We start from the raw sequence: 17178 nt of genomic DNA on the forward strand, positions 1-17178 counted from the left end.
CTTTCGGTTACTGGCCCAATGCTCCTAACCACTAACGCTGGGCTACCTGCTATTTATTTCATGAAGAAAATGTTCTATCATTGATTAGAGCTATTATTAAAAAAAATATAAACGTATATTGCAAATTGCAATACATTGAAAAAACGTGTTTTTTATTTACATTTTTCTGTGTACTGTAGCATACACAGACAATTTAAGACAACAACAAAAAAGGCACCGTAATTAAACTCAAGAAACAAAAAATATATATTATTTCAGTACATTCACTAATACAACCCACCATTTGTCAATAGAAGGCTATAATAAATAGCCTGTTAGTCTAATATTTTTTTGTTGATATGCGCATGCGTATTCCCTCCCCACGAATGATTTTAAACATCATGCTTCCGGTAGTGATCATTCAGTCCAAAATGGCGGACCTCCTGGGCTCAATTCTGAGTTCGATGGAAAAACCTCCCACAGTCGGCGACAAGGAGAGCCGACGAAAGGCCCGAGGTATATTCAGTATTTCTCTACAGTTATTTATCCCCAATTCGTTTGTGTTATTCGATTGTAAAGATAAGAGTATTTCGTAAATGTAGCTGTTTACAGGATCCCTTCCGTGGAGTTCTCAACCTCCCTATCGTCTGTACAGAAAAGTATCCAGTCACGAACGAGTATTTGCCCTTGTAGTGAATTACGTTTTTGTATAAAATGCATCCTATTGGTCAAAGTCAGTCCTCTCATTGGCCAAATGAGCCATCATTCATTTTTGTTTGCACACGCAAAGCAGCACAAACTGGTTGAATCAATGTTGTTTCAATGTAATTCGACAACGTGTTGTGACGTTGAATCTACGTAAAAAAATACATTTGATTTGAAAAAAATCATAAACTTAACCTACATGATTATGTCCGCATGGTTACCAAATATTAAAACAGACAAACATTGTATAAAATGTTGAATGTATGCCTATTAAAATAAGACTTTCAACATCTGCTATCAGAAAACAAAATAGTCAGGGCAGCACCTCCTACTGGAGAACTATCTATCTGCCCTTTGGGCTCCCTTCAAGGGTTTTAACCAAGCCCAGCTATGTTTGACACTGACTATTACCCATGCACTATCGAAGTCATTCCAAAGAGTAGGTTTAAGAGAGCAAATTAAATGGGACCTTACTTTGTCAATCACCAACTATGTTTTTTAGGCCTACAGTGCATACGGAAAATGTATTCAGACCCCTTGACTTTTTCAACATTTTGTTACGTTACAGCTTTAATCTAAAATGTATTTTTGTCCCCCTCCTCAACCCACACAATTACCCATAATGAAAAAGCAAAAACTGGTTTTAAACGGTTTTGAAAATGTATTACAAATAAATAAAATGAAATATCACACATACATAAGACCCTTTACGCAGTACTTTGTTGAAGCACGTTTGGCAGCGATTACAGCCTTGAATCTTCTTGGGTATGAGTCTCAAATCTCTGGAAGACTGAAACAGGTTTCCCTCAAGAATTTCCCTGTATTTAGCGCCATCCATCATTCCTTCAATTCTGACCAGTTTCCCTGTCCCTGCCGATGGAAAAACATCCCCACAGCATGCTGTGCTTCACTGTGGGGATGTTGTTCTCGGGGTGATGAGAGGTGTTGGGTTTGCACCAGACATAGCTTTTTGTCCATCAAGGGAAACGCTCAATTTTAGTCTCATCTGACCAGAGTACCTTCTTTCATATGTTTGGGGAGTCTCCCACACACCCTTTGGAGAGCACCAAATGTGTTAGCTTGTTTTTTTTCTCTTTAAGCAATGGCTCTTTTTTCCGTAAAGCCCAGCTCGGTGGAGTGTACGGCTTAAAGTGGTCCTATGAACAGATACCCCAACCTCTGCTGTGGAGCTTTGCAGCTCCTTCAGGGTTGTCTTTGGTCTCTTTGTTGCCTCTCTGATTAATACCCTCCTTGCCTGGTCTGTGTGTTTTGGTGGGCAGGTTTGTTGTGGTGCCATATTCTTTCCAATTTATAATAATGGATTTAATGGTGCTCCGTGGGATGTTCTAAGTTTCATATATATTTTTTATAACTCAACCCTGATCTGTACTTCTCCACAACTCTGTCCCTGACCTGTTTGGAGAGCTCCTTGGTCTTCATGGTGCCACTTGCTTAGTGGTGTTGCAGGCTTATGGGCCTTTCAGAACAGGTTTGTGTGTGTGTAGTGAGATATAAATATATATATATATATCTGAGATCATGTGACACTTAGATTGCACACAGGTGGACTTTATTTAACTAATTATGTTACTTCTGAAGGTGGGCTTCATAGCAAAGGGGGTGAATACATATGCACACACTTTTCTGTTTTTTTTGGGGGGGGGGGTTTGAAAAAAATGTCACCATGTTTTTTTTTTTTCCACTTCACCAATTTGGATAATTTTGTATGACCATTACGTGAAATCCAAATAAATAAAGAAATCATTTAAATTACAGGTTGTAATGCAACAAAATAGGAAAAATGCCAAGGGGGATGAATACTTTTGCAAGGCACTGTTACCTTTATTAAACTTTTAAATGGGTGAAATTGCTGTAATTGGCATTTGGGTGAAAACTAAACAAAAAACAGACATTGTTTTTCCAATGGAATTTGGTTGTGCTTTTAGATAACACATTAGACATTCAACTAACTTATAGGTTATCTTATTGAACAACGTCTCAACCAAATATTATCCACATTGAAATGACGTAGTGTGCCCAGTGGGTGCATTATTTGGTAATAATGAACATCATACTGAACACCTGTTATGCAAGTCACATGTGCTATGTCAGTAGTCCCTCATCCAAAAATGATGTGAATTACACTTAAGCAGCTATAGCATAGGATCTTGTTGCTCTTTGGATTCATTTGCTCAGATGACACTAAATCCAGAGTTTACCAACATAATTAAAGTGATGTCCAGGTAATTAAAGTATGGTATAGGAAATAGATGCTATTCAGACAATCTGTTATAACATCTCATGGGAATTAATAGGCCTATATTTTCAGTATGAAAACAATTGAATAATATAACCTTGTTTTCTATCCCTCAACAGAACAGGCAGCAAGAATGAAGAAGATGCAGGAGGATGAGAAGAAAAAGAAAGCCGAGTTCAGGAAACGGGTGAGAGGCTCTGCCTGCAGTCAGACAGAATATAATCCTCCATCTCCTTTGTGGGGTCATTTTCTGCTCATCCAGCTGAATGTCCAGTCAGTAACTTGGACAACCCAAATCCCAAGAAACAAATCCAAGAATTGTTTCCAATTCTTCGTTGACTGATCTTTGGTGGGTAAAGAACAATCCAGTTTATACTGCCGTCATCTCTTTTTCAGATGGAGAAAGAGGTGTCAGAATTCATTCAAGACACTAAGCAACAGAAGAGGAAGTACAATCCCATGGGAAAGATTGAAAGGAGCATATTGTAAGTGAAAAATGATAAATATATCCTTGAATCTATAAATAGAGCATTATGTAATACGTTTATTTTATGAGAGGACTACAAACATAATATTTAACAGTTTGCATGTAAACTTTTACTGACATCCTGGCTTGTTAAAGGCATGATGTAGCAGAAGTCGCTGGTCTGGCATCGTTTTCTTTCGGAGAGGATGAGGAAAGCAGATACGTCATGATTTTTAAGAAGGTCAGACCTCTTTTGGATGTTCTTTATGGCTGCGTTCACAAATATCACCAGATGTACATGCCCTTCCCATGAGTTGCACTATTATTTTAGTGCATAGTGGTGGCATTTTATTATGTGTTGTATATGTTTTATTCTTCCTGATGCGTAACTGAATCTATGTATTCAAAATGACTGTGGCAGGAGTTTGCTCCATCAGACGACGAGCTGGAGGCTTATCGGAAAGGAGAGGAGTGGGACCCCCAAAAAGCTGAATACCGCCGCAGACTTAAAGTACGACTGGAGACTCAGTCACACTCACCGAGGAACAAAACTGAATAGAAACACACACTCTAGTATACATGTCCATAACTGTATATCATTTGGCAGAATATGTTCATTTACACAGTGAAATCCGATTTCAAGTCATGTAAACTTGTTATAACATTGCAAGTACTGATGGTTCACACTTTCTGCACCTTAATAGATCTAATCACTCTAGCTGTAGTCCTTGACATGTTGCAGGTAACCCTTTGCTCTATAATATGTTGCTGGGTTTTGTTCACTCAGCATAATATCTACGGAGTATAGGTTGGGTTCAGAGCTATTGCTCAAAGAAAGTGTTTGATAATTAAACCTGTCCACTGCTCTTCAGGAGCAGGCTGCGTTAGAAGAGGAGACCACCGGTAAGACACAGAAGAGGGCAGCGTCTCCCAGCTCCAATTACCGTGACAAGTACAGCCATCTGATCGGCACCTCTTCTGCTAAGGATGCAGCACATACGCTAGAGGCCAACCAGGCATATGGCATGGGTCAGTGTGAAGAGGCTCAGGATTGATTTCTCATCCTCAGTGAATCACATCTCCTCATGGTGTGTGCTGTGTACTTTGCCTAACAAAATGTATTTGTCTCTCCTCCCTCAGTACCTGTGGCCAACAAAAGGGACACCCGCTCCATAGAGCAGGCCATGAATGAGATTCGGGCCAAGAAACGTCAGAAGACAGGAGATGAAGACACCGGGGCAGGGAGCACCTCCACCTCTTGAGAGGGCTTTTGCGCATGTGTGTGTGTGTGTGTGTGTGTGTGTGTAAAAGAGAGAAAACAGCAGTTAGTCTGAGTGTAAAAGTGAGACAACGTATGAGGGGCACAGAGGGAGTACCTCAAATCTGTATTAACCTACAGGAGGCCTACTACATTGAAAGATCCTACATGTTTCCCAGGACATATACAGTAGGTGAAACTTGTGGGTATGTAAGGAAGGTTCTTGAATTATGTTTCTCCTCTGTCCTTGACTCGGGTTGACTGTTTTTATGTTCCAACCAAATTGGTCGTGTGGAAGTCTGATTAAGGGCATTTTGTCTATTGGCTTTCTTTCTGTCTACCCCAAAGTCCTGTAATTTCTCCCACACAAAGTCATCCTTTTTCTCAGTGAACGTAAAGAGGAGAGTAGCACAACCATGAGGGGCAACAGTAGGTTGCCGGTAGATTCGCATTTGTCTGTTTTCACCTTTACGAGGAAAATAATTCCTATTGTGACATATCGTGGCAGTTAGGAGTTACAGGATATGTTTTTATTCTATTTGTTTTTAGCTACATTGTGGGCTCTATTCAGTCTCATCGCTGAAGCGTTACAGATTACCTGATAGAAAGGTCATTTCAGATTGAGCTGACATATGCAGCGTTTACTGTGAATGCAGTCTCTGCTAAATGTCAGTCACGCTGTACCCACTTGGACACACACTGGTTGAACCAATGTCTTTTCCACGTCATTTCAATGAAATTACGTTGAACCAATGTGGAATAGATGTTGAATTGGCGGCTGTGCCCAGAGGGTAACACTGAACTTCTGCAGTACGGCTTGAATAGAGCCCTAAGTCTTTGTTCTCAGGCCCATATAGTGTTTCCATCCCACAAATGAAAAGTGAATGGAGGCTGAAGATATCATTTGAGAATGAAACCACTGCAGTTTGTAGGCCTACATGGTAGATATACTAGCAAACATCAAGTTGATGATGATTACATTTCTGGGGTCATATTCATGGGGAAGTGTCTCATTTAGAGACGCAAAGCACTGTTTGAATCTCACTGTCTATAAATCATTGTTACCTTCAGCAAATGTAATACAGCTCTGCTCCGTTGTGTAGTCTGGTCAAACTGAATCAGTCACATTTTTAAATGAGGATTGAAATAAGTGTCCTATGCTATGTGGACAATGCTGTGTTGTCAATGTTTTATTCTATGCGCTCTTTCACTTGCTCAGTGTGTAAAGATGTTGGCATGATGGCATCTAGCTGTAACCATTTTAATCCCTTTGTTTCCTGTATGTTTTAATAAATTGGGAGAAATGTTGATTTAATAGGCCTTTTATGTTGTGTCCCATAACATTGCAGTGTGTTGGTAGCACTTGTAGCCTCTTTCACCATTTTTAGGAGGGTAGCTAGATGTCTAGCGAACAAAAACAGTAGGCCTAAAAGTATCTTTACAAATGTTTTAATGCTTTGAGGCTTCAATCTGCACTTTCATTTCTAATTGGGCAATTCTCCAACACGAAGTACCACGCGTCGGCCCTTCAGTCCTCGTCTCACATCTGCGAATGATCTTGACTGTGGAAGCAAGCTTAATCGTTTTCGTGGCCATCTCCATTTCTCAACCATCGGACCCACTTGACATCGGGGGCGTCGACTCCAAGGCCTCTCTCTCTGAGGTCTGTCATGACGGGGCCTCAGACTTTGTGGCCCTCCACGACGACCCAGATGCTGGTCGTTGCGTTGAGCAAGCAGCGCCACTTGCGCACGGGTCCTAACCATTGTGCTCCAGTAGGAATGTGGTTCTCCGTATTGAAAGGTCTTACCTGCCTTAGAATCTTTGACAAATTAGTGGCAGGCTTTTGACCTCAAGGAGGTCATGTCATTTAAATTATGACATCATAGGCTCCCATCCCATTTTTAGTATGACATCACAGGCTCCCATCCCACTTTCATTAGCGGGTGTGTTCAATCTGGAGTGCCAGAGTGTGCTCTGGGTGTTCGTAAATTGAGTGTTCTAGCCGAGGGTTGATCGAGCGTTCTGACCTCACAACGGCAGTCAAGCACCCAAGCTAACATTGGCTAGTTTGCTCTACTTCCAGACACAAATTAGAGAATCTCATTCTGACCATTTCACTCGCCCTAGCAGAGTTGGTTAGGGTGTTATGTTGTCCAGAGCGTTGGTGACTAACTGCTGTTGACAATTTAATTGTTTTTTTTTGCCGACGTTTACTGACACTGGCTATATTCAACGGGGTTTTGTAAATTAATCAGTTATTCTGCTCTCTGGCACACAGACGAGAGTGCTCTGAAATCGGAGTAGATAGCCAGAGTGAATTTGCTAGACACTGACATATCTAGCAGGGTGTTATACTGTTTATGTTAGGGCTACTGTGCATTTGAGAGACACTAAAATGTTCTGCCTCCAATAAGTTATTTGACAATATATATAGGCTTTATTCCTACTTTAGGCCTACTTGACAACCAACAAACTTAGACTTATTCATTCCATTTTCTTTGACATCACATCATTCACTTCACCCAGTTTATAAATTGGCGTATTCTTCCTGTAGGAGGCGCCTTCGATGAAAACCAAGAATAAATTCGTGATTTTATGGGGAGTTTCACACTGTCCTGGGGTTTGCTGTCGCAGTTGCTGCAATTTCATTTCATATTGACAAGGATTTATCCCCCAACATGAAGCATATATTCTTATTAATTAGCATCTGTTTGTTCGTTGGTTGTGCTTCGGATGTTATAAGAGCAAGAAAAGGTAGGACAGACTTTCTCTGCAAATCTAAAGTTAAACCGTTATCCACAATTGATGAAATGCGCCTGTAGCTCAAATCAAACGAAGAGTTTTACTATAGGTATACACTACAACTACTCACAACTGGCGATTAAACATGGGTTTATGTTATTTTTTTCCTTTTCTGGATTTCATCATTGTTTCAACCAAATTTAGAAAAAAATATTTGGCAAGTTTATACCGCATGTATTTCTAGCCTGTCTATAAGGTCAGTGTAGTATTAAACTGTATTTAGTATTCAATTGTGCTAATTCCGGTTGAAATGTATTAATTATATAACCACAACATTAATTATATAACCACATAACATCAATTATGACAGTATACTGATTTAATCCGCGTGTTTTTTTTGCCAGAAGATATTAGCAGTTATTACTCTGACAGGTTTGTGAGCCATGGAAGATACTTTTTTATTAGATTAGTCTCTTTCGTTTTCTGTTTATGAAAATTCCTGCTTTGTTTCATATTAAAGTGCTTCTACTGCTAAAATAACTTTCCATCTTACCTTCCATCTTTACTTTCCATTTTTTTCACCCAGTGTCTGCAGTGTTCTGTTCTTTCAAAGAGAAAACATACAGTCCTGGAGACAGCTGGCATCCTTATCTGGAACCCTTTGGTTTCATGTTTTGTATGCGGTGTTCCTGCACTGAGGTCAGTTTTGTCACATCTGTAGCCTAATATGAAACCATGTACAAGTGTACCAAAAGAAGCCCAACACTGCCCTATACTCTACTGTATCAAACTGTCCAAATCTGAGTATTGGATTGTAGGCTACTGTGTGCAAATAGGATTTAGGCTACACATCCTATTGGCAGTTGCTTTAAAGGGTTCTGGTGGGTGGGATTTCAAGGTATGCCCCTAAACCATGTAACGTTTCCCTCATAGACAGGCCATGTGAAATGTAACACAATTAAGTGTCCTACTCTGCGGTGTGACAACCCAGTGACTGACTCTCAGCAGTGCTGCCCTCGCTGTACAGGTAGGATCAAGCATTCTCATACAATAAGCACACACAGGCAGTACAATAAAGTTATTTAATCATTTCTATGACACCATTTGGTAAAGTAGTACCTGTGTGCTTTTATGCCATGTCTAGTCACAGGACTTCAATTGCATACACCAGTTCTATCCTTGAGGGGAAAAAGGCTAGAGGTGTGTAAAACAAAAACATCCTGCTTTGGCATTCACTTATTCATCTTGTGCTTACCATTCATTATCTGCTCAGATGAGCCTAGGATTCCAGCAGGCTTGAGAGCCCCAGTGAAGTCCTGCAGGTATAATGGAACTTTCTACCAACCAGGGGAGACCTTTGCCAACCATGACCTCTTCCCATCTCGACAAACCAACCAGTGTGTCATGTGCACATGTTCAGTAAGTCACACTCTCTCTTCCTCGTTCTCACTCTGAGAACGTAACTGGAAGTTTTTCCTCGTGTGTCAGCCATAATACTGGCAGTAAGCGACTCTTTTTGATTTTTTTTTAGAAACTCAGTTTGGTCTCAACTTATTGTTGAGAGTTAGAATAGTAGAATACACAAGGGGCAATTTCAGAATGTGGTTTGTTCATCAGCAGTTTTTTTCTTGTTATATCAGTCACTGACAATCACTCAATTAGCCCATGTCAGCAAAACATTTTCAGATTGGTATGTTAGTCTAGCCAACTATCTAAACTTGTAGTAATCATGGTTGAATTATCGACCGGGCAAGAAAGGGTATGTGCCCACATTTTTATCCATTGGTTTTGTTAGTCACTCTCACTCAGATATCATATTAACATGGCAAAGTGTGTAGAACTGCAAGAAATTAGCTTTAAAACGGCACAAATGTATCCCCACCCTTTGGCATTGCACTGAATTGCAAGAAATAGGCTTTAAAACTGCACATTTCTATCTCCGCCCCATGGCAAAATGTGTAGAATTGCAGGAAATTAACTTGTAATAAAAATGATCTCTCTGCCGTCAAGAGGGAAGCCACTAAAATGTTTTGCTCGGGAGTTGGGGACCCCGAAACAACATTTAGCTTAGGGCCCCCAAAAAGCTAGGGCTGGCAATGTCTACAATCACTTCTGTTCTTCCTTCACCTTTGGCTTTGTTCCACATTTGTTTTTAGAATGGAAATATTTTCTGTGCTCTGAAAAGTTGCCAGCCGCTGACCTGCTCCTCACCAGTCTCATTCCCAGATACCTGCTGTCTGGTGTGCAAAGGTGATCACATTTGTTTCTTACCACAGCAGATTTTCACCCTACTTTCTATTGTTATCAAAGTCAATGTATATCCTCTTCATTTGTCTTTGATTAGATGGTGGCATTAATGGGTACTCATCAGTGGAGGATGTAGGCCAACAGCTGAACCGAGGCGTTGTAGGTGGCTTTCTGTTAATTCCTTGATGGGTTTAGTCTTGTAGATTTGTCCAACCATAACATCCAAAACACCACACATTTGCAGAGAAGACAACAACTAATATTGAATCTTCATTTGTGGGGCATGTAAATCAAGTTTACCTGGAGTGGGGTGGGGTTCCAACTCACTGGCATCGGAGCTGCACATACATCCAAAATAACCCCATAATAACTGTCTATTTGTCTCTGTGAATACACAAGAGGCATTCAGTGGACCAGTGTGCTGGAGAGCAGTTCCGAGGGCGGTCTGTCCGCTCTACTCCATCCACAGTCAGGGGTACTCCCAGAGGCCTGAGCCTGCCCAAGCTCCACTTCAAAGGTGCTGCAGAGACCACTGTGAATTTCCTGCTGCAGAAAAAGCACCAGAAGGGTGAGAGTTAAATGATAGCCCTACAATAATTAATAATATTAATTAATGCTATTCATCTTCTTCTTATTATTATTATCCTATTAATAGTAGTACTATTTTCATGGCCTACAATAGGGAGTCACTTACCTGGTCATTGAGCAGTCAATGTATTCTAACTCTTACAGCTCTGTGATTGTAATAATATGTAGTACTAGAGCATATATGTTGTTCCTATTTCTCTCAGCATGTCAGTACAGCGGCAACACCTACTCTCATGGTGATGTGTGGCACCCAGTCCTGGGGAAGGTCCTGGAGTGCATTTTGTGCACCTGTAAGGATGGCATACAGGACTGCAAACGCCTCTCATGTCCCAGCCAGTATCCATGCCAACATCCCATTAAAACCGTGGGGAAATGCTGCAAGATTTGTCCAGGTACTATAGCTCAGCAGTATTTACAATGCACTTCCGAAAATTATTTTAACCATAGGTTTTGAACAATATACATTTTTAATCTCTCTGATTTCTGCCCCTAGAACATAATGCTGAGAGCAACAGGACTGACTGTTACATGAATCTTGGACATGACAATAACAACCTCTTGGTGTACAAAGTTAAGCCATCGTCAAAGGTTCACACAGAGGACACAGTTAGGATAATTGCTATTGAAAGACAAGGGACTGCTGAAGTTGAAGTGCAAGTATGGAAGACAGTAGGAGGTAATAGGAGGGGGGACGTATTAGAGGGCACTAGCATGGCAGTGTTAATAACAAAGCTACAGCTGTGGATTACCTAACTATTTAGAATGTCACCCAATATGTATTTTCACTTTTCCCAGAAGTTTTACAATTAATGGAAACTGGGGAAGTTCTGAAGAAAGATCTTCTAGATAATCCAGATAACTACACTTTACTGGCGACATTGGATGAAGGTGAGTTTATCCATGTTTTTTGTGTGTTTTTTGTTGTTTTTGTATGCATACCTTTATTTTAAAGTAATTTAAAAGTTATCTAGGTATAAATCTTGTAATACTTTAGTTTATTTTAAGTAAAGCTTTTCCATTGTTTTTACAATCTGAATTGTTAGGCAATATAGCTCAATCCATTTCTAGACATAAGGTCATAGACCAACCAGACATATTGTAGACCAAAGGAAATTTCATTTCATTTCAACTGATTAAAAAATGTCTGCTTCCTCTTGTCAGTGACCATCTTGTTTCCTGCTGAGGGAAAAAAAGTTATGGATTTGTACGTTTTTTGTCTGCTGTTGGATGGCAACATGTCAATTCTTTGTTCTTTTTACACAGAGACTTGGAAAAGATTCAAGGAGGAAGAAGACAACCAGAAGGAATTTCCCAAGACCAGGACCTGTGAGGATGGTATCAGGGAGGTAGTGAAGTTCTTGTATCCAGACCAGCTAGAAAGCCTGTGCTCTTCTTAACTCTCATCCCCTGACTTTGACATCAATGGAAAATGCACAGCATTCATATGCATTTCATTAAACATGAAACATAGCACTGCTTATTGGTTATAGAATAACAAGCTTTTGTTTATTTTTAAATGTCATCATAACTCATTACAATGTGATGTTCCATATTCTCAGTAACAATTAGTCAGCAGAATTGTCAACATTGTTGGTAGCATTTGGTAGTAGAAGAAACCAAAATGGAAAAAATACTTTAAATGAATTACAGTTGTATCTCATTTTTGTTTTCTGGCATACTGGAATACAGTAAAAACAGTATTATCTAAAAAATACAGGTGTACATGTATATAATAGAAAAATACACTGGGCAAATTAGACAGCCATCTGGCAATAACACCTTTATAGAGTAGACCATATTTACAATCACTTTACTGTTCTGCTAAATACTGCTGTTTGAAATTGTATGCCTTTTCAGAATGTACCGAGAAATATTCATTAACATATTTATTGTAAATACAAATATGCTAACAGATGTCATTTTGAGGCAGAGCGTACAACTTTGGTTTGTTTAACATGTTTGTTTGTACATTCTGTAGACATTTGAGTGTGTACTGGAAGGTCCTTGCCTGAGACGCCATGGCTTCAGTTCATTGGGCTATACTGCCCTAGCAAGCAAAAAGGCAGTAACTGCTCATTTGGTTGAAAATTAGTTAATGTCATTTTTCTACATTAAATACATGCCTAAACATGTGGACTTGTATCCTGCCTCTATTGTATTGTGTTTTGGAGAAAATGGGGGTCATGTTAGCAGTTACTGCATAAAGTTACTGTGAAACCAAGGTAAATAAAAACCATTTTTCTCAGTTCCACGCTGTGAGCAGTTACTGCCTTTTTGCTGGTAGGGCAGTATACATATAGGGCTTTCCTCAGAAAACGTGGGTTTGATATCTGGGCATCGGTATTGCCCTGCAACAGCAGTTGTATCTGTTCTTTCATAAGAGTGGCTACATTGGTTTGCTGGAACTTCTTTCTATTATGTTCTCTGAGGTGTTTATCATTATGTTTGGACAGTTTTCTACAGACTAAGTTTCCATAGGATTATGTGTGATTTCAGTACTTGATGCATCTTTTTTCCCTTTGCACAGTGGCAAGGCATTCTTGCACGTGATTGACAAGGCTAAAAGTTGGAGCCAACCAAAAATATGATATAGTTGAGCTCTACCTGAGGCAAGAATTCCTGCACAAATCAGGCTGTTGTTATTCCTTGGACTACCCTCCAGTGAACCCAGTCGGACCAGGGGAATTTCTCCTTTATAAATTGTGCCTGTAATTTGGATTTGTGCTCCAGTGCTATAGTTTGTTTTCTCAAGGGTTGTAATGGCCTAACAGGATGAGCACAACAATAGAGCTCTGTTAATTTGATATAAATGTAGGTCATGAGTTGGAAGGACACCAACATTTTCCAATACAGAGAACTGAAGAAGAAGAGAGGGCTCAGGGAGGAATAATATTGAAAAATAAGAATACTGTTGATGGAGGACCCAGTCTTTAAAAAAAGGTATAGAGCATGGTTTCCCAAACTCAGTGTTGCCCCTCAGGTACACATTTTGTTTTTTGCCTTAGCGCTACACAGTTGATTCAAATAACAAACTCATCATCAAGCTTTGATGATTTGAATCAGCTGTGTAGTGCTAGGGCAAAAAACTAAACGTACACCCAGGGGGGGCCCAAGGACCAGGTTTGGAACACACTGGGATAGAGCACAACAGTAACATGCTTGTCAAATAGTTAGACACAATTAGATGATTTGCCGTATGTATAATACACCAAACCCAAGAAAAATAAATCCTTGGTCTTTAAAAATGTAGGATATTATTGGAGTGTTCTTCTATCACATCAAAGAACTATTATGAAACGTTATTGAGATAGCATGTCATTACTGTTCTACACACATTGAGATAGCATGTCATTACTGTTCTACACACATTGAGATAGCATGTCATTACTGTTCTACACACATTGAGATAGCATGTCATTACTGTTCTACACACATTGAGATAGCATGTCATTACTGTTCTACACACATTGAGATAGCATGTCATTACTGTTCTACACACATTGAGATAGCATGTCATTACTGTTCTACACACATTGAGATAGCATGTCATTACTGTTCTACACACATTGAGATAGCATGTCATTACTGTTCTACACACATTGAGATAGCATGTCATTACTGTTCTACACACATTGAGATAGCATGTCATTACTGTTCTACACACATTGAGATAGCATGTCATTACTGTTCTACACACATTGAGATAGCATGTCATTACTGTTCTACACACATTGAGATAGCATGTCATTACTGTTCTACACACATTGAGATAGCATGTCATTACTGTTCTACACACATTGAGATAGCATGTCATTACTGTTCTACACACATTGAGATAGCCTGTCATTACTGTTCTACACACATTGAGATAGCATGTCATTACTGTTCTACACACATTGAGATAGCCTGTCATTACTGTTCTACACACATTGAGATAGCATGTCATTACTGTTCTACACACATTGAGATAGCATGTCATTACTGTTCTACACACATTGAGATAGCATGTCATTACTGTTCTACACACATTGAGATAGCATGTCATTACTGTTCTACACACATTGAGATAGCATGTCATTACTGTTCTACACACATTGAGATAGCATGTCATTACTGTTCTACACACATTGAGATAGCATGTCATTACTGTTCTACACACATTGAGATAGCATGTCATTACTGTTCTACACACATTGAGATAGCATGTCATTACTGTTCTACACACATTGAGATAGCATGTCATTACTGTTCTACACACACTGAGATAGCATGTCATTACTGTTCTACACACATTGAGATAGCCTGTCATTACTGTTCTACACACATTGAGATAGCATGTCATTACTGTTCTACACACATTGAGATAGCATGTCATTACTGTTCTACACACATTGAGATAGCCTGTCATTACTGTTCTACACACATTGAGATAGCATGTCATTACTGTTCTACACACATTGAGATAGCCTGTCATTACTGTTCTACACACATTGAGATAGCCTGTCATTACTGTTCTACACACATTGAGATAGCATGTCATTACTGTTCTACACACATTGAGATAGCATGTCATTACTGTTCTACACACATTGAGATAGCATGTCATTACTGTTCTACACACATTGAGATAGCCTGTCATTACTGTTCTACACACATTGAGATAGCATGTCATTACTGTTCTACACACATTGAGATAGCCTGTCATTACTGCTCTACACACATTGAGATAGCATGTCATTACTGTTCTACACACATTGAGATAGCATGTCATTACTGTTCTACACACATTGAGATAGCATGTCATTACTGCTCTACACACATTGAGAAGCTGGCTTATGATCACATCATCTGAAATCCATGTTTGCCTTTGAGTTGAGCTGCCCTGTGAACAGCTTGTCAAAAGGCTTGTTTAGGTCAACAGGTGTAAGATAAGCCCATTTGTCCCTGTGCCATTTTCATTGCAGTAAACAAGTGCCATACACCGAGTCCTGTCGATATGGGAACGGTGCACAGACTTGTGACTAATATCCCTCATCTGTGAACCCCAACAGTCCACTCTCTCCCTTCACAGCTACAATGACTCATTGTGTTGGCTTCACACATTGCGCCAGACATTGCTGCCCATCTCTCACTAAAGGCCTGACAAAATATTTTGAAACAGAAGCCCCTCAGTTGTAGACCTTAATAGTTTTACAATGAAGCTGTGACTTATTTCTACAGGCTGTTGGACTTGACAGTTCCTGGCAATATCTTCTTTTGAGAGGTTCAAGGTGGTCCTCTTCCATAAAGGAGGTAGATGTGCCTCTTTCCACTTCTCCATAAAAAAAAACACATCTTATTTCTCTTCCAAATTGATGAATGAGAAAGTATTTGTAGAATGCAGTGTTATATTTAGAGGAAGTAACTTGATCCCGGATAATAACGCAAAGTACAACATCCCTCATTGTGGCAGGCCAGGTAGTGAACAGGGGTGGTGGGACTGAATTTTTTTGTCACATTGACATTTTTATACCTCAAGGTTCTATATTTTATTGCTGGTGGAAAATCTTGAAACTTTTCAGCATTTATATGGTCTGTTAATTTTTTGGAGGGGAACGTTTCAAATTCCCTCTAAGTAGCATTTGGCCAATTCAGCTATGCATGCTTAGTCTTGGCTCAGGCAATAGTAACAGCTGGGGGCAGTCAGTGGGTATAAATCAGGTAGTGGGGTCAGCTCTCTGTAGGAGCATGTCTACTCAACCCTGCTGCTGCCCATTGTTAGAGAATATGTCAGACCAGGGAATTTTCCCAGAACTGAAGAAACCTCACCATTTCAAGTACATTAAGGGTTAGAATCGGAGTAAGAATATTTACTACAATACTGTAATTACATCTGTAGTGTTATTGAAAAGTGTCTCAACGTGTGAGTAGCCAAAATGTAGCCATTTCCTGTGGATAACGGGCTACAGCGAGCCGTTAGTTGCAGTAGATGGAGGCAGGTGAGGTGAGCAAACTAAATAAATATTAGAAATATCTGTCCCTAGGCTGCTACACCATAATTATGGTGCCTCACAGAAACAGTGTTTGTGAGGAACTGAAGCATTGAAAATCAATCAAGCAGTCTTTTGATTCAAAGGGAGCCAAATTGTGTTAAGTTAATTAAGTCTGATAGATGTGTTTGCTTTCATAGCTGATTAAGGTGTTCAAGAGAACCCCTGAGTTTTTGCTTCATCAAAATACTTCCGAAATCTATTAAGGGCACTGTTTTTTACACCCTACCCCTTTCCTTAATTAAGTTGGCCCTGATCATTTCAGCTGATGATCTGGGCAGTGCCAAGAAAATATGGACAATACTGGGATTCATGTCATTAACACTTCAGTCATTACACCCTCTTTCCTGAACCCCACTGTTAGAGGTTCACATGTTTAAACACATGCTTGTGATGGAGGCATGATTGATAAACCAAGACCACGTTTCACAGGAATATTTTTGTTCGTCGCTGAAATTATTATTGCTCAAGAGAAAAATGTACTACAAATGTACAATTATGGACCATTCAATCACTCTCCCTATGATTTCATGTTAAGTGTGTACTACAGTTTCTAAGTATACTTGTGCATCAAAAAGACTATGATGAATGGGGCCAATCTTGAATAAACTAATTTGGCACATTGATTAATGAGGAGTGTTGGTGAGGTAATCAGCTGCTTGGCCTCAGAGCCAAATGAACTGTTTCAGCCTCCCCACACAGTAGTATTCTCCTAATGTTAGGCCTCAATTTATGATCCAAAACAACAGTTGTATCTAAACATCTCTCAGGCTTGATTGCAACGATTAAGCCAGATGTGGAGATACTGGCGCACCCAGATACACTGAAATTGACCCGAGGATATAAATTCCTGAAGATCCTCAGACTCCACATTGCCTTTCCCAGCTATGTCTGCCTATGTTTT

The 17178-nt window shown here is 39.7% G+C and overlaps 2 protein-coding genes across 3 annotated transcripts; both read left to right on the top strand.

The window, feature by feature from the left end:
* The first annotated feature begins 342 nt into the window (after positions 1-342).
* spag7 (sperm associated antigen 7) lies at positions 343-5980 on the top strand. Its single transcript, XM_021591307.2, has 7 exons — positions 343-495; positions 3061-3128; positions 3338-3426; positions 3564-3648; positions 3829-3918; positions 4280-4436; positions 4548-5980. The coding sequence occupies exons 1-7, from the start codon at positions 345-347 to the stop codon at positions 4667-4669; spliced, it is 762 nt and encodes a 253-aa protein (XP_021446982.2). The 5' UTR covers positions 343-344; the 3' UTR covers positions 4670-5980.
* Positions 5981-7246: 1266 nt separating this feature from the next.
* chrdl2 (chordin-like 2) lies at positions 7247-13490 on the top strand. 2 transcript variants are annotated; one of them, XM_036968036.1, is made up of 11 exons: positions 7247-7422; positions 7997-8109; positions 8344-8437; positions 8684-8829; positions 9567-9660; positions 9755-9816; positions 10057-10225; positions 10449-10637; positions 10739-10921; positions 11044-11133; positions 11509-13490. In XM_036968036.1, exons 1-11 carry the CDS (start codon positions 7347-7349, stop codon positions 11640-11642), a joined length of 1350 nt encoding a protein of 449 aa, XP_036823931.1. In that variant the 5' UTR covers positions 7247-7346; the 3' UTR covers positions 11643-13490. The 2 variants fall into 2 exon arrangements, with proteins under 2 accessions (XP_036823931.1, XP_021446983.1); XM_021591308.2 differs by having other exon boundaries at positions 7248-7422; positions 11041-11133.
* The last annotated feature ends 3688 nt before the right edge of the window (positions 13491-17178 follow it).

The sequence above is a fragment of the Oncorhynchus mykiss genome, chromosome Y, assembly GCF_013265735.2.
Source record: "Oncorhynchus mykiss isolate Arlee chromosome Y, USDA_OmykA_1.1, whole genome shotgun sequence".
Taxonomy (NCBI): Eukaryota; Metazoa; Chordata; class Actinopteri; order Salmoniformes; family Salmonidae; genus Oncorhynchus; species Oncorhynchus mykiss.

Bases quoted from the DNA above. Each gene is read 5' to 3' on its own strand.
- spag7 (XM_021591307.2), top strand. From the start codon at position 345: ATGCGTATTCCCTCCCCACGAATGATTTTAAACATCATGCTTCCGGTA. The intron at 3,129-3,337 runs GTGAGAGGCTCT...TCTCTTTTTCAG, and splicing joins AAGCCGAGTTCAGGAAACGG to ATGGAGAAAGAGGTGTCAGA. The intron at 3,649-3,828 runs GTCAGACCTCTT...TGACTGTGGCAG, and splicing joins ACGTCATGATTTTTAAGAAG to GAGTTTGCTCCATCAGACGA.
- chrdl2 (XM_021591308.2), top strand. From the start codon at position 7,347: ATGAAGCATATATTCTTATTAATTAGCATCTGTTTGTTCGTTGGTTGT. The intron at 10,226-10,448 runs GTGAGAGTTAAA...TATTTCTCTCAG, and splicing joins GCAGAAAAAGCACCAGAAGG to CATGTCAGTACAGCGGCAAC. The intron at 11,134-11,508 runs GTGAGTTTATCC...CTTTTTACACAG, and splicing joins ACTGGCGACATTGGATGAAG to AGACTTGGAAAAGATTCAAG.